Source organism: Bison bison, unplaced genomic scaffold (genome assembly GCF_000754665.1).
Source record: "Bison bison bison isolate TAMUID 2011002044 unplaced genomic scaffold, Bison_UMD1.0 scf7180017864141, whole genome shotgun sequence".
NCBI lineage: Eukaryota > Metazoa > Chordata > Mammalia > Artiodactyla > Bovidae > Bison > Bison bison.
This window is the reverse complement of record NW_011494713.1, coordinates 197234-216861: the sequence shown is the minus strand read 5'-3', so window position 1 is coordinate 216861 and position 19628 is coordinate 197234. Positions and strand designations below refer to the sequence as shown.

General features: G+C 37.6%; 1 protein-coding gene across 11 annotated transcripts in view; it reads right to left on the bottom strand.

Annotated features, from left to right (window-relative positions):
- Positions 1-15484, bottom strand: part of ZCCHC6 (zinc finger, CCHC domain containing 6) — a 59005-nt gene extending 43521 nt beyond the window's left edge. For 9 of the 11 annotated variants that reach the window (XR_825270.1, XR_825269.1, XM_010840039.1 and 6 more), the window contains exons 1-10: positions 15334-15484; positions 13624-14174; positions 9416-9597; positions 8942-9058; positions 8268-8445; positions 6460-6548; positions 4390-4441; positions 3346-3415; positions 2388-2514; positions 896-1015 (exon numbers count right to left, since the gene is read on the bottom strand). Coding sequence is in view for 9 of the 11 variants with exons in the window: in XM_010840039.1 (XP_010838341.1) it covers positions 896-1015; positions 2388-2514; positions 3346-3415; positions 4390-4441; positions 6460-6548; positions 8268-8445; positions 8942-9058; positions 9416-9597; positions 13624-14143 (1455 nt within the window). In the remaining 2 variants the exon portion in view is untranslated. The other 2 variants (XM_010840035.1, XM_010840036.1) reach the window with 2 other exon arrangements.
- Positions 15485-19628: the final 4144 nt, after the last annotated feature.

The following is a 19628-nucleotide window of genomic DNA, read 5'->3' as shown; positions in this document are numbered from 1 at the left end:
TTTTATATATATATATATATATATATACACATAATATCCATAATTAAGAACTACGGCTCTGGAACATCTCCTCCTTAAATGATGAGAATCCTGCATATGGTAAGAAGACAAGTAGTTAAAATATTGGATGTATCACAGTAAGCTTTTACCAAGTGAGGCTTTTTATAAAATAAGGATACACATAAGACTTTTATGAAGGAATTTTACCGAGGGATTAAAAGTGAGGCATTTCAAGAGAATGAAAATAACCTCATTTTGACTTTGAGATGGCTCCTTCTTAAATCTTACTACTTGAATAAATCAGCTCAACTTTAATTTATCCAGAAAGAAAGAGTGGTCACCTTACTGAAGTCTTTTTCACATTAAAGATTACAGCAAAATATTATTTAAGAGGTGACTTCTAAGTTCTGCATCTTGTAGTATGAGTAGCAATCTCAGCACTTACATTTTCTTTTGTTTCACAGGGAACAGGATAGAAAGAGAACAAAAAGACCAGTAAAAGAAAGTGATAGCCAACTGAATGCTTTCTATGGTCTGTCTGGAGGTGATACATAAATTCAAGTATCAAATTATAAAACTGTACCCAAAGAAAATGTGTAGCAAATGACAATGTAGGTTCACATTCTTTGTCTGTAAACCTCAAGATCATGTGCTCCATAAATTATAAGTTTCTTCAGTTTAGAAAAGTAACAGTCTCCCTAGCAGAGTATATGGCAGCATCTTGTAGCCAAATACATTAATATTTCAGCAGTGAGAGGCATGAATTTTCACAATAATAGGATAAATAAATTCATGTCAGTTCTGGTTAGGTTTTTAGACTTTAAAATTACGCACAAGGGATTGTGGACCCATAATAAAATCAATATTGGATACATAAGCAAAAAATGTTTTATACCCATGATCCTAGATAAACAGGCAGAAGGGGTTCTCTCCTCTGTTGAAGGAAGAAAATGGCCATCAGAGCAAACACATAAGGTGGTAAACCTCCTTCTTCAGGGCGATCTATACTGCAAAGCTACAAATGAGAGAAAAGAGGATAAGCATTCTTTTGTACCAGCTTGTCATTTATGCAATCTGGTCTAAAATCTGTTAATTCATTTCCATTTATCACGTGATTTACTCTTCAAAATGAAACTCCACAATGACAAAATACCCAACTTCCTTATACTTGTGTTGTAAACACATATTGTGGTTTTCAGTGACAGTTCCACTTCAAATTTTTCATTTTGTTAACTAAACTCACTTGTGAAAGGCTCTAAAAATCTATTTATTTTTTGATATCCATGGTAAGTCCATTCACTTGGTTCAAAAACTTGTTAATTAAGTCAAAATAATGATTCATAAAATAAACGTAAGCCAACTGGCTTTGCTCAGTTTAATGGCCCCCTCATGCTTAGCTGCTACCTCGAAAATGCATGCTTTGGTCAGAACCATAATTAGAGGAAAGAAAGCAGACAAACCAATTAGCATTAGCAGAAAATAACAACTTAGTGATGAAGCAGGAGGCTGCTTTCAAAGCACATCATATTGTGATTACCAATTCACTCACTTAAGAGTGGGGCATCCTCTGTCCCTGTTGCATCTTTGACTCAAGCAACAGGAATTATGTATTGTCACTGCCATGTCCGAATCCATAAAGCCTTTGGCTTTTTTCTACACAGAATCTCAAGTTTATAATCGTGATGGGACCTTACATTTTGGAGAAACGTTAAGATACTCTCGTGTTCATCTGAGCATTTCATTAGGATACCATGTTTAAAATACTGTAGAAATGTAAAGCAAGATTAGATAGTGGCTTTCATTTTTTGGGAGTCTTTGGGTATATTATCGGGGCTTCCCAGGTGGCTCAGTGGTAAAGAATCCACCTGCCAATACAGGAGATGCAGGTTAGATCCCTGGGTTGGGAAGATACTTTGGAGGGGGAAACGGCAACCCACTCCAGTATTCTTGTCAAGATTCCACGGACTGAGGAGCCTGGAGGGTTGCAGTCCATGGGGTTGCAAAGAGTCAACACGACTGACTAAGCATGGGTTTATTACTGGATGGTATGAGAGACTTTATCTCAATTCTCCTGTATCTGAGACTCACTTCAGGAAACTAGTTAAAATGTAAACTTGTAGGCTATAACTCAGATTTGACCTACAAATCTAATTTTTAATAAGTATCATAAATCATTGATCTTTTGAACAATATGCTATAGTCAAACAGAAACAGTACGTTTTTCTTTCTATATATATATTAAAATTTCTAATACTCAGATGCCAACTCTCTTGATGTCTATAAATATGCATCCAAACATTTAAGATTAAATGAACCACGTAAAAATCAAAATGTACTGCTTAGGCATATGTAGAATGTATTCATTCATTTAAAGAACTCAAACCTACCTTTGCCCAGTACCTAAATGCAATCACCAGAGGAACCAGCTTTGATTCTAGTTTTCCAAGGGCAGTTAAATGATTTGTTGTCAGACAAGCATTTTCATTTCCTGCACTCACTTTACAAAGAAGACCACTGGTGGGGGGTAGAGGGTGACAATGGGAAGGAAAAAGAGAAAGATAAAAAAAAGAAAAAAAGAAAGAGAAAGAAAAAGAAAAAGAGAAAGAGAAAGTGTTATACAGGTATCAGGTTTCTTTTACACTACCACCAACTAATTTACACTGAAAATAAATACCTTAAAAATGAAAATAAAAAACTCATTAAACCCTTATAGGTCATTTAAATAACTGGCTTTAAAAAGATAGGGCAGCTATTTTCTGGGTAAACTTTTTTTTTAAGAACTAAAACTGTCACGTTTTCTTATATTAAAACAGTTTTTAGGGGGAAATGCAAAGAAGTGTAAAATGTTTCAAACGGGAGTATGAATTCATCTTAGTAGGAGCAAAAGTGTTTTCCCTAGCTGGAGGAATCTGCTTGATGGTGACTCATTACAGCCTACAAACCACCCATCTACAGTGGGAATGGGAGTGTTTCCAGATGGAGAGAGAGAGCTGGGTGAAGTCATACCAACTGTTTCCAGTACTGTTTAAAATGCTGCTAAAAAGAATGGCAAATAAAGGTGATCAGAGCAAGTAACTATTTGATAGTTTTTTTTTTTTTTTACTGAAATGGATCAAAATGCTTCCTTTCTATATTTTTTCCTTTTAAGTACTTTTCTTCTTTTTAAGATAAAACACTTTTCCCTCTTGGGTTAAACACCAACAGTAGAGGGAGAAAGCTAATAGTAAGCTTATGAAATTAACCACATAGGAGCTTGTAATTCTAGAAACTGGACATTAAGATGTAGTAAAGTACAAGTGCTTTTGGCAAGCTGATACTTAATAAACAGCTTAAAAAGACAGAGACCTTTGCTTTTCTCTGCACACCACCACTGGCACCCGAGCATGGAAATCTGCATCAACATCAATAAAAGAGTCTGGAAAAAGAAAAGAATATTACACAGATTAGTTAATTAAGCCTTTGTATAAAAGCACAATTAGATAAAGTACAAGTACCAGCTGTGCATCATCTGTTGGGTCTTTCAAAAGACCATTATGAAATAAAGCTCTTAAGAGATGATTATGAAATAAAAATGACTTGAAAAGGAAAAAGTATTCTACTCAAGAATCAAGTAATCACATTAATTTAAAACCCTTATTTTACAAAATTAATGTCTGATTAGAAATGGCTACATTATTGAACTAGAACATTTAAATGTTAGGTCAGTAACATAATTATAAATATGGATAGGACAATAAAAAACAAAACTGCTGCAAAAGCTACTAAAACATGTGGGGTCAAAATACATACTGACTGAAGTAAGAAGAAAAGTTTAAACATTTCATTCAGTCAAAACAAAAAGGATGGGAAAGACTAATTCAGGGATGAGACGATTTAACCAGGCCTATGGAAAGCACACAAGCTGTCAAGTCCCAGTTGGACATTACTTTGGACATATGACAACATAGCTAGGAACAATTATTTGCTGATTCATTAATCTGAGTTGAGTCACACTATTTATTATTCATCAAGTATTAATTTGAGCCATGGAATACAGATGAACATCCTTTAGTTTTAACCTCAAGAGTAAATTTTACATATTTTGACTCTTATCAGTCTTAGGCTAGGACCTGTATAATCTTTACAAATTGTGACATTATCACCAAGCAAAAAGCTTTACTTACAAAATAGTTATTCTGCATAGTAGAACAATTGCATAGTAGAACAAGACTCCAATTAACCTGCTAATAATTCATGGGCATTTGTTTTAGTTTTTTTCTTGGCTATTACTCATATAAGTAAATCAAAAAACATGACTTCCTATTTTCAAAGCTTGAGAAATAAGATATATTTAAATTATAGACAAAAAAAAAAATTTAACAACAAAATGTGGAAGGAATTTGGCCTTACCATTGTTCTTTAAACATTCTTGGACAAGTAAGAGAACATCTGGCTGAGACATCTAGGAAATAAATCAATGAATACATCAAATAATTCATAAGTACTTTGGCTTCACTGAGATAATACAGTCATCTGAATTTACCCAAATGCCTCTCCAAACTAGAAAGCACCTTACTACCTGAGTAAAGGAACTAATCATTATGCTATGTGCACACAGTCAGACACAGAAAGATGAGCACTGAAAGATGACGACCATGGGCAAAAAGACTGACTACTCAGTTAACTCCTGATTCACTAATTCCTGAGTTAATTAGCCTCTCAGCAAATCTCCCACGTTGTGGCTGCTGCTGCTGCTAAGTCGCTTCAGTCGTGTCCGACTCTGTGCGACCCTAGACGGCAGCCCACCAGGCTCCCCCGTCCCTGGGATTCTCCAGGCAAGAACACTGGAGTGGGTTGCCATTTCCTTCTCCAATGCATGAAAGTGAAGTCGCTCAGTTGTGTCCAACTCTTCGAAACCCCATGGACTGCAGCCTACCAGGCTCCTCCGTCCACGGGATTCTCCAGGCAAGAGTACTGGAGTGGGGTACCATTGCCTTCTCTGAAGTTGTGGCTAGAAGCTGTCAAACTGTTAATACTATACTATTATTCTGTGAGACTACTTCAACAAATTGCTTACCGGTGTTCACTTCTGTCTTGCCTTTCTCTAATCCTTGCTACACAGGGAACCAAAACCACTTAAAACCATGCATTAGATCCAGTCCTGACCCTCCTTAAAACTCTCAGTCTGGCTACTTAATGCCTTTAGGCCAAAAGGAAATTCCAGCTTCCCCTATTTTGGGATCCAGGCTACATCTCTATCCTAATCTTATGCTCCTCTTTCTCTAGGTCCCTTCACAGCCCTAACAATTTTCCCTTTAGCTCCCTGAACAGGCCATGCTTAATGCCTGCAAATGATGTGCCCTCAAGCTAAAACACTCCTTCACTCTCTCCATCCCTTTTCATCTTTCAGAGTTCAGCTTAAATGTTATCCATTCAAAGGGGCTTCAGGACTGCTTGTATTCTGTCACAGAACCTTGTTTTCCTGAGTTGCTCTTATTATAATAAATTATCTATACATAATTACTTATCTCCTTCACTAGGTATGAATTTCATGAAGAAGCAATCATATTTTTTTTCTCCTCTAGAACCTAGTATAGTGCCTGGCATATCACACAGACTCAAAGAATGAATGACATGAAATCAAAATAACTGCCATGCTGATAAAATACTAATTAGAATTTAAGATTAAAAGAAAAGTAAAATCTTGGTCAACTGACCAGGTAGCTATAGCAATTGGGAATGGCAAGGAATGAGAGAGTGTGAAATAGAAGATCTGGGGGAGGAGGTCAGAAATCTTTATTTCTATTTTTAAGCAGTAACCCAAGTAAATGGGCATAAACCATTTGCAAACTGGCCTGCAGGAACCACCAGTAAGTAAATGAATAACCTATGAAAGTGCCTTCCAGTTTTAAAGTTCTGACTCATTAACATCTTTCTGAACCCTGTTTAAACCAGAAATTTAGGCTAGGTGCAGTTCTTCAAAAGTGTAATTATTTTTACAAGGTGGGTGTATGTAAGAGGGAACTCAGGAACAAATCGAGCTTGCAGGTCTTAAATGTTTATATATATATATGTGTACATATATACACACACACCACACCCATTTGAAATCTGAAATCCTTTGCTGCCACTGCAAAGCTGAATTGTCAAGACAATGTAATCTTTTCAAGTTAATAGAGCCAAGTAACACCATCAGATTCACATGGTTAAAAAAACCAGTGTTTGAAGAAAGCATGAAAGATATGTAGAATAAGAAGAAATACTCTTTAAAATTGAAGGCATGCATTAGAACCTTAAAAAAAATTTTTTGGGAAAAAACTATACTTTTAAAAACAAAGTAGTTTTAGGGAAAAAAACCCAACATTACACTTAAACTGTCCTCAAACATCTAAAATATATCCACATATAGCTCACATTTAGAAAAAAAAATAGAACTTCCATACCACTCTGTGAAAATTCTAAGATTTATTTTGTACTTACAATGGCTGGAAATTGAATGTCAATGTTTATATCCGAATTTTTGAAACCCAATCTGCTACAGGATGACCCATATAATCTCAGAGAACAATCTAAAAAAAAAAATTTTTTTTAAATAAATAGAAGTCATTTATAAAGTAAAATTTCTCAAAAGTTAATGCAAGACACTGCTATTTCAGAAATGGAACCATCAATTAAAACTACACACAAAAGAAAAACAGTATTCAAGTCTGGCACAATGAAAGGACACGAATGGGTGACTCTTTGCTCTTGCTTTCACTGTTATTTTATTTAAAAGGGAAGACTGCATTGAATGCAGTTTACTTTAATAGCCACTCTTTTCATACCAGTTGTAAAATATATTAATACTTCCTTTATTACTTCACATTTTTCAGAGAAAATACTGGCTGAAATGATTTTTAAAATATGGAAGTCGAAAAGAGATGTCTAACTTTGTTATATGTTTATAAACCTGAGTACACTGAAGAGTTAATGCAGATACTTCATTCACCTTTTTGAAAGCATACATAGGTGTAATTTACTATAAAGATCATGGTTCAGTAAAACAATAATCATAAAAATCAGCATTACATTATTTTCAATATGAATACTCATTATATTATGAACAAAAAGTTTAATTTAACATAATACAATCTTTTCAGGAAAACTTTAGAAAGTGATTATAATATCACTGATATAACTTAAAATGTTAGGCAGCAAGTGAGTCACTCTTTAGAGGAAGATATGTGTATGGGTACCACCTATATTTATTTTATGGCATTTCCCCCTCAATGTTTTACTACTGTTGGGCCAAAAAAGGGAACTTTGTATCTTTTCTCTTTCCCAGGTTAAGTAAAGTAATTTATTTGGGTTTTAACAATTTTTTCCAAGACAAAGTTCACTCAATTTTACAATGGAAATCTATGAAAAAAATCAAAATTACAAATGACATCTCAGGAACTTGTCTACAACATCAAAAATGAGATATCTAATATAAGGAAATGAACAGATTCTTGTTCTTTATTTTTCTGAACACAAATATATGAATATGAATCATACTATATGAATATTTCAATAAAATGAATAGTTTGATGGGTAGTCCAATGATAAACTCAAATAGTGATTTCAACCCTGGCTGTGTATTAGAATCACTTGTGGAGCTTTCTATAAAAAAATAGTTTTTCATGGCTCCATAGATATAACTTAGAAACATCAATTCAACAGTGCACAAAATTTATTATACATTAGTTTTCAAAGCTCATTTTAGATGGTGCAATTCTTTTAAGCATGGTTAAACAGAACTTTTTCTGGAAAGAGATAACTTGAAAATGACTCCAAGACACTTTAATTCAAAATATTCTGTCAATGTACATAGGTAGAAAGGTGTGGTGATCATTTTGTAATGTATAAAAAATATTATCACTATGCTGTACACCTGAAACTGATATACTGTAAGCCAATTATACTTCAACTAAAAAGGGAACTGAACTTAGAGATGGAAAATAGAAAGGTAAACAAAACATATACACAAGAGTCCCACGGTGCTCTAATAATGTGGGACATGTAAACGAACACAATGAAATTCACAATGAAGACAGGTTAATAACAACATATGTAAAAGTCTTTGCTACCCTAGAGTAAGCCAGGAAAAACAAAAACATAAAGAGCTTCAGTACAAAAACATAAAAAACAAAAAACTGAGAGCTTTAGAACATGGCAAATTGATTTCTATTAGGCAAAAATTACTAATGGTAAGAAAAATGAATGGGGTATTTTAGGTAGCTAAAAAGAAAAGCAAATCTAGAAAATACCTGGTAACTTGTGTTGGAACACATTTTCCATGATACGTTTAATTTCTAGTCTCTGTTCCAAGTTCTCATTGTGTAAGCCAAACTCCTGTACCACTTTGTCAATGGCAATACCAATTGCATTTATCTGGGAGGGTGTAGGCGGGGGTAACGTGGTGAGCAACTCTTCCTCGTGCTTCTCCTTTTAAGATCAATGTTGAGATTAAAAATGACTCACACCATTTTTACCTTCCACCAGTCACTGAGACAACACCCTGCACAGTACCCTCGAATATTTTTCTCAGCCCTCCTTCTCCCTTTAGCTGTGTTAGTCTTCATCTTATCAAACACGCACACACTTCTTTATGCACATAAAATGATAATAGAGGGAAGGGAGGAATAAGGAAAAAGTGTAAGGAAAGAACATTAGAAACAGTAATGGCAAATTATTTACTTTGTTATTACTGGCATAAGGACACATATCTAGGTCCTAGCATTGGCTTCATTTGTCCTGATACTGTCCTAAGGAAATTCACAAGACTACCCAGCAAAACTATCTGACCAGTATAAAGTATTCTGGTTAACATAAATTCAGTAATATAAATAACCAAATTATTAGTATCACAGTCTTAAGGAAAGTCATAAAGATGACAAGTAATAATTGACAAACATATGTGTTTAGGTTACATTACACTTACCTTAATGTTTTTCTTGTGCCTCTTCTCTTTGATATGCTTATGAGCAAATGCAATGGATTCAATTAAAACAGCACAAAGTTTGCAGGTGTACTTTGCTGTAGGGTAGTTTCTTGGTCGCTACAATTTGAAGAGATTTACAGACATGTATATACTTGTATATAAATACATATTTAGAGAGACATGTAGAGAGAAAGATGTACAGAGACAAAATACAGGTAAACAAAAGCTGGCCAGAAGATGATTTCCTGTACACTTATTAAATTGTTAATAAATTACTGTCACTATCATTATGCTAATGATTGTTTTTTAAAAGAAATCCTAAAAAAAGAAACTAAAAAGTCAAACTGAATATCACTTTTGATCTATAGTGCTTATATACTAAAGTAGGATATATAATTCATTAAAGCACATGTTCCAATTACTAACATAGTTTAAACCAAAACAAGGATTTTAACTAACAAATAAAGCTGTTACCCTTTTCAGCCTGTCGATGCAGTCTCTTTTCAGCCGCTCCTCAGCCTGCTGTAAGCCCAGCAGCTCCTTCGTTGAAAGCACAGACTCATCGATCACAGGGCCTTCCAAGTCTCCATCCTGTTCGTTTTCATCATTTCTAGTTCTCCGTGGCTTCCGAGGTCTGGACCTCGGTTTCTTGTTTTCTTAAGTTAGGGGGAAAATATTATTGGCGATACTGAATAACCCCAAGTCAAAAGCAGAACTTACATATTTATTCATGAACTCACGTGACAGCTGAATGACATCTGAACACAGAGCAAAAGGGAAGGTACACCTCTCCCATGGATAAAATGCTTAAATGCTCATTAAGCACCTCAACATGTGGATATACTAATCCATGGAAGCCATCTTTTTGGAAAACAAAAGACTTCTACTTCAACCATAAAATCTGATTCTATCATTTCTTCCTGGTATACTGCTAAGCTTACTCAAGCAATAGTAAAAATTATCACTTGAAAGCAAGTACATCAGTAATTCTAATGTAATTAATATATCATAATATAATGTATAATGTACATATATTTAATAATTTCTATTTAATAATTTCTAATATACCTGGAAGGATACTTGGTATTCAAAAGAAAACTGTCCACATTTGCTTTCATTTTTTCTAAGTAAACAACCCCAATGGAGTAAAGATGGACAGTGTATCTCCAAAGAACTCAGAAATCAACTTCATTCTTATCTGGAGTGAAAGTCCATCACTAAATTGTAAATCATGCAATCATAGAATTGGGCCCTCCCCCATGTTAACCTCAAGAAATTGAAGCCAAAATTTTATTTACTGAAGACAACTATTAACCATTTTATCTTTACTTTCATTTTAGCTTCTTTGATGAGCCTGCACAGAGCACATTTCAAATGAAAAAACAAAAACAAATTAGCAATTGAAATAAAAGTTTTCTGCAAATACAGACTAATTCATCTGGTTATAAACTCTGCTGTTAGTTCTATAGTCCTTATAATAAACAAAATCTGTTCCTTTTTAAGACTTAGGACTTTTCAACTTCAGTAAAACTGAAGACGTTTGTGCAATTCATCTACAAAAAAAAAACTGTTCTAAATAGCTTTGGTAATTTCCAACAACTTCTGAAAATGAAGTTGCTAGTACCATATAAAAGTAAAATGAAATTCATTTCCTCAATTAAAATTATGATTAAGTGGACTGAATAGTTTTTAAATGGCTTACCAAAAATTATTCTCTGAAAATATAAACCAACTGAAATGCTCTGCATGAAGCAGCTGCCACGACAGGTTTTCAGTGGAACTCATTCCTTGTAGAGCAGGTACAATGAATCAGTTAATTGAAAAGAAATTATGTCGGGAAAGGGAGGTATAGGGCCCTTAATTTAGGAAAAAAGCTATCACCAACAGCTCTGAAGGAAAAGCAGCACACATTGTACTCAAACTACCCTGAGATGAATATAATGAAATTCTGCAAACAGCTTCGATACGACAATAAAGCAGCAATTAAAAAAATAAAGAAGTATTAGGACAAATAGTTTTTTTAAAAAATAGGAATCAAAATAGACCAAACAAAATAGTAAAAGACAAATAGTTAAGATCAGTCTACTGCTTTTTAACACTCCCTCTATTCACAACTAAATTAGCATAATCTTTTAAGCGTGGTACTCCTGGTCTGAATAAAGCTTTGAGGTAAGCAATTCTTTTAACTCAGAGGTGTGTCTATTCTAATTTATCATTACAAACTCTGAATAACTGCATCTAACTTCAGTATTCCAGGCAGAAGTTTCTTAGGCTAAACTCTCTTTAAAGATTTACACTGACACATGTAACACAATCAGAAAAATCCACTGTTGGTTCACCAAAACAAAAATTGATATGGAACCAAATTACTTTTTTCACTTCTCTCTCTCGATTACAAAGGCTTCTTGCTATATTTGCTATATAATTTTTCTAGAGAGAGTGACTTTAATTTCTCTTCAAAAGTAGTTAACTTATTTTACAAAGAGAAATGGAGGGCTGCAGAAATTTTGCCTGATGATGACAACTGCAGCTACCAATACTGAGTATTTTTTCATGCAACAGATGCAACGTAAGCACTTTAGGTGGCTTCAGATTAATCCCTGAAGTGATCCTATCATGGATGCTAATATTATCCCCAGGATACAGATGCACAAAATGCTGGTCCAAGAAAGTATCTTGTCCAGGCACACATGACTAAAGTAAATAAAGGGATCTGAAATAGAGATTAGCGCATGGATGGAATTCTGAAATTCATCTATATAACAATACAAGAAAAATATTAATTAAATTAAGCAGAACTGACAAGGTTATAAAAATCCTAAACTGAATCTCATAGTCCTGCATGGTAATTAAACAGTCAAATAGCAAACCTGGGTATTGCTAAAAAAAATTTCCATAATTACTTAGAGGAAGACTACCTGGCTCCTCCCAGGCTCTAGGTAAGTAATATGAATTATCTACATACAGTATTCCAAGTTTCTCATATTTTATTTGAATATGGTCCATTATGCCATTTACAAAAGACACATGTATTTGAATGGATGTTTCCAGCTAAGATCATTAATGGCACTGTCCCAACTATATTAAGTTGGCAATCTAGGATATTTGAGGAATGAATTTGAGGTAGGGGCAGTAAAGTGAACTGAAAAATAGAAACTTAGTATCAAAAAACAAAGCAATGCTACAGTAATTTTCATTACATCTTTTCATATCATTTAATAGAAACTTTGTTATTAAGGTATAAGTTTGATTTAAGAAAATTTCAGTTCCTTTAATGAGAGCCTTTTAAGGATACTCTGAGTATCCTTAGGTTATACTTTAAAGTTTATACTTTAAACTGAACTTCTTGCTACAGTAAGTAATATTATCCAAAGCTTAATATTTTCTTTGCGAAGATTTTTAAAGGAATAAAAACTGAACAGTCCTTAATTTCCAAACTGAAAGCAAACGCCTGTAATTTCATTATAGAGAAAACACTGGCATTTTGGATTGACTTCAACAAAAAGACAGTAAAAATGCAGGTCCCATTCAATATCACTTAAGGTTTCCTTTTAAGACTAGACAGGAATACAGAAAAACAGATTTTCAGTCTCTTATAATATCTATCTGGTGGCAAACTTTTGACTTGTAAACCTTTCTTTTTATAATGCTGCTCAAAATCAACCTTTTCTGAAAGACCAACAATTGGTAACTAAATTAAAATGTCCATGTCCCACTTGGACACAGTAATAAAGAACTACTTAAATATACACAAACTTTGAAAGCCCAGAAATTATGAATACATGTTCATTTCTCTCTGTCAGATTCCAGGTCAGTGAGGCTGAGTTCATGGCCGGAGCAGCACAGTACATGATTTCAGTTTCACTTCCTCATCTACCACTTTGCGTAAACAAGTGGGGACAAATTTAACCTCACCGGAGACATAGCTACCTGCTCTGTAAAACTGTGATTCTACCTTTGATACATCATGACAGCACTGCAATTCCTTCAAGTTCTTTTCAGCTTAAAGATTTACAAGGCTGTTTGATTATTCTGTTTCTCTGCTACGTGGACAAAATCTATTTGTGTTTTGGAAGAAGGGATCTAAAAGGCAAAGCTTTTAACTGAATTTCCAACTTTTTAACCACTGTTTTTCAACCTGTTTGCCATGTTCACTTTTGAGAAAAAAAAAATCTTGCACTCTCCTCCTCTAGACATTGATCCTTCACACAAAAGATGTGTATTCCTCTGTACCAGGAGATACATGCAGTCTATACTATGTTTTTATATCGAATAAGTTTTTTTTTAAGCTTTACATTCTGTCATTTATATTATGGATACATACATAATTCAAGTACAAAATTACAATATATAATTTAGAAAACACATACATACCACTCAGAAATTATGATATATCCCTAGGGGGATATGATCACACCCTCTTCTTTAAAAAGCACCAATGGGAAACATACTTTTTACTAAGGTAAAATGAGCCTTGTGGCAAAGTTAACTTTTAAAGGGATCAATATATGCAGTGTGTTGAAGCTTCCCAAATAACGTGATTATCCTTAAAATAATCACATTAAATAAGCCAAAACTATGAAAAATTGGAACTGCATTGCTGAAAATAATAAAGCTCCTCTGAATGAAAAATAAGACACTGCTGACTTCAGGGTTGTAACTTGACAAGTTGGAAACATTACCAGGGCTTCCCGCTTCCATTTCTGACATGGTGTCCAGGTTTGTCAGCTCTTTATGAAATAGTCGTCTTACAGTTCTGCAGCCTCTTCCATCTTGCCACCTATATCCATCTTCACTTTCTTGAAAAGAGTCTCTTCTTGGTCGGTTTATAACAGGGATTCTAGGTCCAGGTTTGTATTCTCTCCAACTGTCTGAATTATTGGCAAGTTCATCAGATAGCCATCTCTTACTCTGATCTCTGTGGTTGTCATTGATCCAAGTGGGTTGACTGTAAATTGGGTTCTTAAATGCATATGGATTGCTAGAAACAGCATAGGGTCCTTTTCTGGGGGTATTCCCATAGTTCCCCGGTGTTACTTTTTTTTTGGGAAGGCCTTTTTCCATTTTACTGCTATGGCCTTTAGCATAATCATCCATTATTAAATAATCTTGTTGGGGGTGACCCCTTCTGAAATCATCATCATCTGTAGTCCCTCGCTCTTTAGGACGTCTCACAAAATAAGGTTTTGTGGCATCTCCCATGGTCTTTGACTTCAGTTTTCTTCCTCTTCACCTGAAAGAAGGTGTTTTGGAGAAACATCAAACTATCAATATAACAAGGCATCATATCAAATTCACAAAATATCACACACATTGTACAGATGTATTAAAGCCTGCAAGAAACCCTTTTCCTAATTTCCATCACATTCCAATAATCAGTGCATTATGTTAGAAGTGGGAGGCTTAGTTTTATAATATCTTCATAGAAATTAGTACTATTTAATATGAAGATAAAACTAAATCTGTCTTAAAAACTGTAATATTAAAAAATGTCACTCATACCAAGCTGGTTGGCGTTTACCTATATAACGAAAGCTCTTTTCTTCAGAACCTCCCCCCCTCCCCCATAAAAACCAAATACCTCACCCCGAGCCTATACTTCAGAGAACTCCCCAGTCTTTTAAAAAACAAGCTGGCAATTACTTTTAAGTGTTAATAGAGAGTAACCGAAACTTTGTGAAGGCAGTACTTCTCTCAACTCCACTTTTCAGTCCCTTCTCGGTACCCTGGGGCCTCGGCTCCGCTCGCCTCTATTCAGACCGACAGGCTCCGATCGCTTGGGCTACGGGAGACGCTGGGCTTCCGACCAAGGCTCCGCTCCGGTCATAGGGGCTGGCTTTACGTCCAAGGGTCAACTCCCGGTAACCACCCCAGTCCTCATTTCCCCACCCCAAACAACTTTGGTTTTGTCATGAAACAGCAATTCTCCTTCCTCGATCCCCAAGTGACCGCCCCACCCCCGATCTGCCTCAGTTTCCATCCTTTGAGTTGGAGACGGAGAAACAGGAGGCGTCTCCGCACTCCTGGCCACGAAGCCACCGCGGGGACCAGGAAGCAGGAAGTGACCTGCCTCCTCGATGGGGTTCCGGGGTGCCCCCCAGCCGGACAGGGGGCTGGGGGCGAGTGCCTCCACCCCGATCCCTTTTCCTCCAGTCCCCGCAGGGTTTGACACAAAGTGAAGGTGCGGACTCAAGCCTGAGAGCTCAGTCCTCGCCGGCCTGGGGGATCCCTGGTCCTCGGAACTGAGGCGAGGAGGCCGGCAGAGGATGTAGTCAACGTACCTCTCGGGCCAGGCCCGCCCTCAATTCTGGAGACCGGAGAACCCACCGGAGAGCCACCCCGGACGCAAGTCTGAAAGGGACACAGGGGAAAAGGCGCCCAGGAACACTCACCACCTCCGCCACGGCCCCCCGCCTCTTCCTGTCCCGGCCGGGCTCCCTCTCCGTGTTTTCCTTCAGCCCCACTTCCGGCGCTCAGCGCTGTCTCATTGTGCGCGATTGGGAGCCGGCGGTGCCCCCGCCCGAGCGCTCCGTTGCGCACGCCGGAAACGCTCGCCTCACCCGGAGGGCCGCCCACCGCCCGGCCCCTCCCGCTTCCGCCGTCGCAGACGCTGCTGCGCCCGCGCGTTTTACGGGTGTCGGGCGTTCGGTCGGGTTCGGGGCTTCGGCTGTCAGCTCTTGTTCGCTTGGAGGTGTACTTACCTCGCTTCCTTTTTCTCTGGACCTCGAAAGCACCGGGAAAGCGTGCGGAGGAAGCCTCTGGTTCTCCACGGGGAGACGCGAAGCTCGCGGTCTGGGCGCAGCAATACGCCCGGGTCGGCTCGGAGGCTCGGCTTTACCCCTGGATGCTTGGGGTTGTCTGTGGGCAAGTTCAGCCTGGGTCTGAGGCCTCGTAGCACTTGCTGTTTTTCTGATAATTCGAATAACTGACCGTCTCTGTGAGGTCTTAGTTACCGACTCTCTAGAAACGCTAACGTTTAAGCGTCCACTGTTCACCCAGGTCTCCGTGTGGCTCAGGGAGAGACACCCCCCACCTTAGATTGTGTGCGAGTTAGTTTCTCTTAAAAACAAAATCTTCTTTTGGAAAAAAAAATGTATAATCGCGTAGGATGACCAAGGAGGACATTCATACACGGGAATTTTTGAACGGAGAATTTCCTAACGGAATAAGCAAACAACCTGTGTTCCTTTTTCCCCTCTCTCTTTTCTGTTGAGTTTACCTTCCTTGCTATCTGCCGCGTTATAAATACTTTGAAAGCCTCGCGCAACTAATTAGGGAGTGTCTAGAAAATGCGACAGTTTTAATTTATCTGCTTTTTAAGAGCATTTAAATTTGAATCCTTGAGATTCTGTGGGGATTATAGCCTTAATCCCCACACGTACGTACTGGCTGTTGCCAGGCACCGTTGTGAGTGCTTTACAAATAATTACTCATTTAATCCTCACGACAGCTCCACTGGGAAAATATCATTATCTCCATTTTAAAGGTGGGGAAATAGTGTTTATGGTGAAGTAAATAGAACCACTGGAGTCCAAACACTGATAAGTCTGTTCTTAACCACTTAACCTTTAGTATAAAGGTGATTTAAAACGGGTAGGTACAACTTTTGTATAATGCTTTTTCTAGATGCTTTGGTTCTGAAAATATGTGACAAGCCAAGGATCTGACAGGCAGACTGACCTTTTATAAAGAGTCCAAAGGAAGTGTGATGATACATAACTGCATTTATTACATGGGCCACCACACCTAGTCGAGTAATTCTATATGGAAGAACTGGTTTAGGAAAAGTTGGTCTTGACTGTTTAGAGTTCTGGAGGAGTAGTAGAAGATACATCTTTTTAAGAGTCTAAAGTATTTGTATTTGCATTTTTAAGTTTGGTTTGATTCCTTTGGGGATGTCATTGGAGGGAATACTGAGTTTCTTTGAATCTTTGAGGGCTTCCCTTGTGGCTCAGCTGGTAAAGAATCCGCCTGCAATGCGGGAGACCTGGGTTCAGTCCCTGGGTTGGGAAGATCCCCTGGAGAAGGTAAAGGCTGCCCACTCTAGTATTCTGGCCTGGAGAATTCCAAGGACGATATAGTCCATGGGGTCGTAAAGAGTCCGACAGGATTGAGCAACTTTCACTTTGAATCTTTGAGATGATTGCTTCATGGTCCAGACGTGTTTCCAACAATTTGAATTAGCATTGTGGGGGCTAACTGGTTTAGAGGTCATTAACAAATTGCAAAGGTCTAACAAAATCTCCTGCTTCTGCCTGCTATAAAATCTCTTAGGTAAATTATTTCAGGATCTTATATTTATGATCTAAGAAGTTGTGTAAAGTGAAAAAATTTTATTTCCAGTATGTGTTTTTAAACCTTGGGAAAATTGGTGTGTTGGTATATGCAAATAATTAAAACCTAGACTGTACTGTTCCAGAATCAGCCATTTATTTAGGGTCATTCATCCTTTTCGTTTTTTCAACAAATGTTGAACACCTGATATGTGCCTGATATATGGAAATAGTCTCTGTTCTCAAAGTGTTGAAAAATACAGTAAAGGTACAGAATGTCCTGAAATTGAAAATTTAGGACTTTGCTTAGATGAATGTACTCCTCCCACCCCACCCCCCAAGACCCCCCAAAACCCCCCAAAACTGAGCTAATCTTACCCTGGGCTCTACTTCCCTCTGGGAACTATGAGGAAAAAATTTTAACTTGTCAGTTAACATATCTCAAGTCTTTGCTAATTTAAGTCACATCTTTGATGATTTGGTTTCTTGGATATATGCCCCATAGTTCACATTTCTTTCTCCATTCCCTTTGCATGCCATGTGGGGTTGTGATGATCTGGAGTCATTGAAAAGAAGTGTCCCTGGATGCATATCCACAAGCTCTTTAAGGGGTTTTCTTGCTTCTCTGGTCTTTCCAGTCTCTGTTCTTTGCCTTGTTGCTGGGTATCTGATTCTGAAGTGTGATACTCAGGGACTCATGGTTAGTTCACCCAGCTTAGTCCATCTCCAGTGGTTTGCCAACTTTGACCCATCCTGCCCTTGATGGCATCATGCATCTCTCCTGAGATCTAGCTGCAACTTCCAGGAGATTTTCAGTGTGCGTGGTCAACTACTTCCTAATTGGCAGTCTCCTGGCTGCTTTACCATCTGTCTTCCTTGATATCAAGAAGAATCCAGAAACATCTTAACTCTTTTCAGGGACACATGAAATCCCAAGATACGCCCGAAAGTGCCAATTTCAGCTTCCTCTGCTTGACTTTAGGTTCCCCACAGCCCTGCTCTGCCAGGGCTTTTTTTGGGTTTAACTTCCCAAGAGGCCTCAGCATTCACTGAATCAGGAACCTGAGAATATCCTTGGCTTCATATACTTACCCCATAGAGCCTGCAGCTCTCCCATTGCAACTGAAAATTGGGGGTTATCTGAGGCTGCAAAATTTGTCTCTAGGCCATCTTTGTCTTTACAGACTCAGCCCACAAAAGACACCAGGAAGCTGCTGCATCTCCTTGCCAACCAGCCCAGCACAGATGAGGTCCTTTCTCCCAGCACTGGACACAAGGCAGTGGAGGGAAATTAGCTATGTCTTCAAAAGGAGATAGAGCTGGTTGATGCATAGGTCTGTGGCAATGTTGGTGATACAAAAATGAGACAGGAAGAAAGGAAACTGCTACTGACTGTGTAACCAACTGGGCTGAGCGATCAGTACTGTGTGTCTGATTTCTCACAATTCCACAGTTCCTGAGTTATGCCAGGAAACAGGTTCAAAGGGTAAAGTCATAGGCATATAGTAACATGGCTTAACTGGTCTGTATGCAATGTGACCACAACCTTTAGCACTTCACTTTTTTTTTTTTTTTAATTCTACCATGCACCAAGCTTCTCTCCCCTGACTGAAGCCTGATAAAAGAGACTCATTTCCTAGGCAGGTTGATAAGAAGTCTAGGGGTCTCCAAGGAGAGAGGGGTCTGGAATTCTCAAGGAGGAAGAAAGGATAAACTTTTTTTTCCTCTACATTCCTTAGGATTGAAAGTGAAGTTGCTCAGTTGTGTCCGACTCTTTGCGACCCCATGGACTGTAGCCTATCAGGTTCCTCCGTCCATGAGATTTTCCAGGCAAGAGTGCTGGAGTGGATTGCCCTTTCCTTCTCCAGGGGAATCTTCCCGACCCAGGAATCGAACCTGGGTCTCCCACATTCTGAGCCACCAGGGAAGCCCCTTTCCTTAGGATTATATAACAATTCCAAAGAATATCTGAAGGTTGTAAAGACTTCACCAGACCTAATTTACATTTTAAGATAACAGAATTAGCCAGGTTTAATCCAGAGACTGTCCTCAGGCAGGATACATTATTGTTATATAATCCTTGTAAAGACCAGACCTACTCCCATAATTTACATTTTAAGATAACAGGATTAGCCAGAGGGTTTAATCCAGAGACTATACTCAGGCAGGATATATTATTGTTCCTTCGGATTATATAACAATAATATATCCTGCCTGAGTACAGTCTCTGGATTAAACCTGGCTAATTCTGTTATCTGTCCATAGTTCATCAGGCACTCTATCTATCAGATCTATTCCCTTAAATCTATTTCTCACTTCCACTGTATAATCATAAGGGATTTGATTTAGGTCATACATGAACGGTCTAATGGTTTTCCCTACTTTCTTCAATTTAAGTCTAAATTTGGTGATAA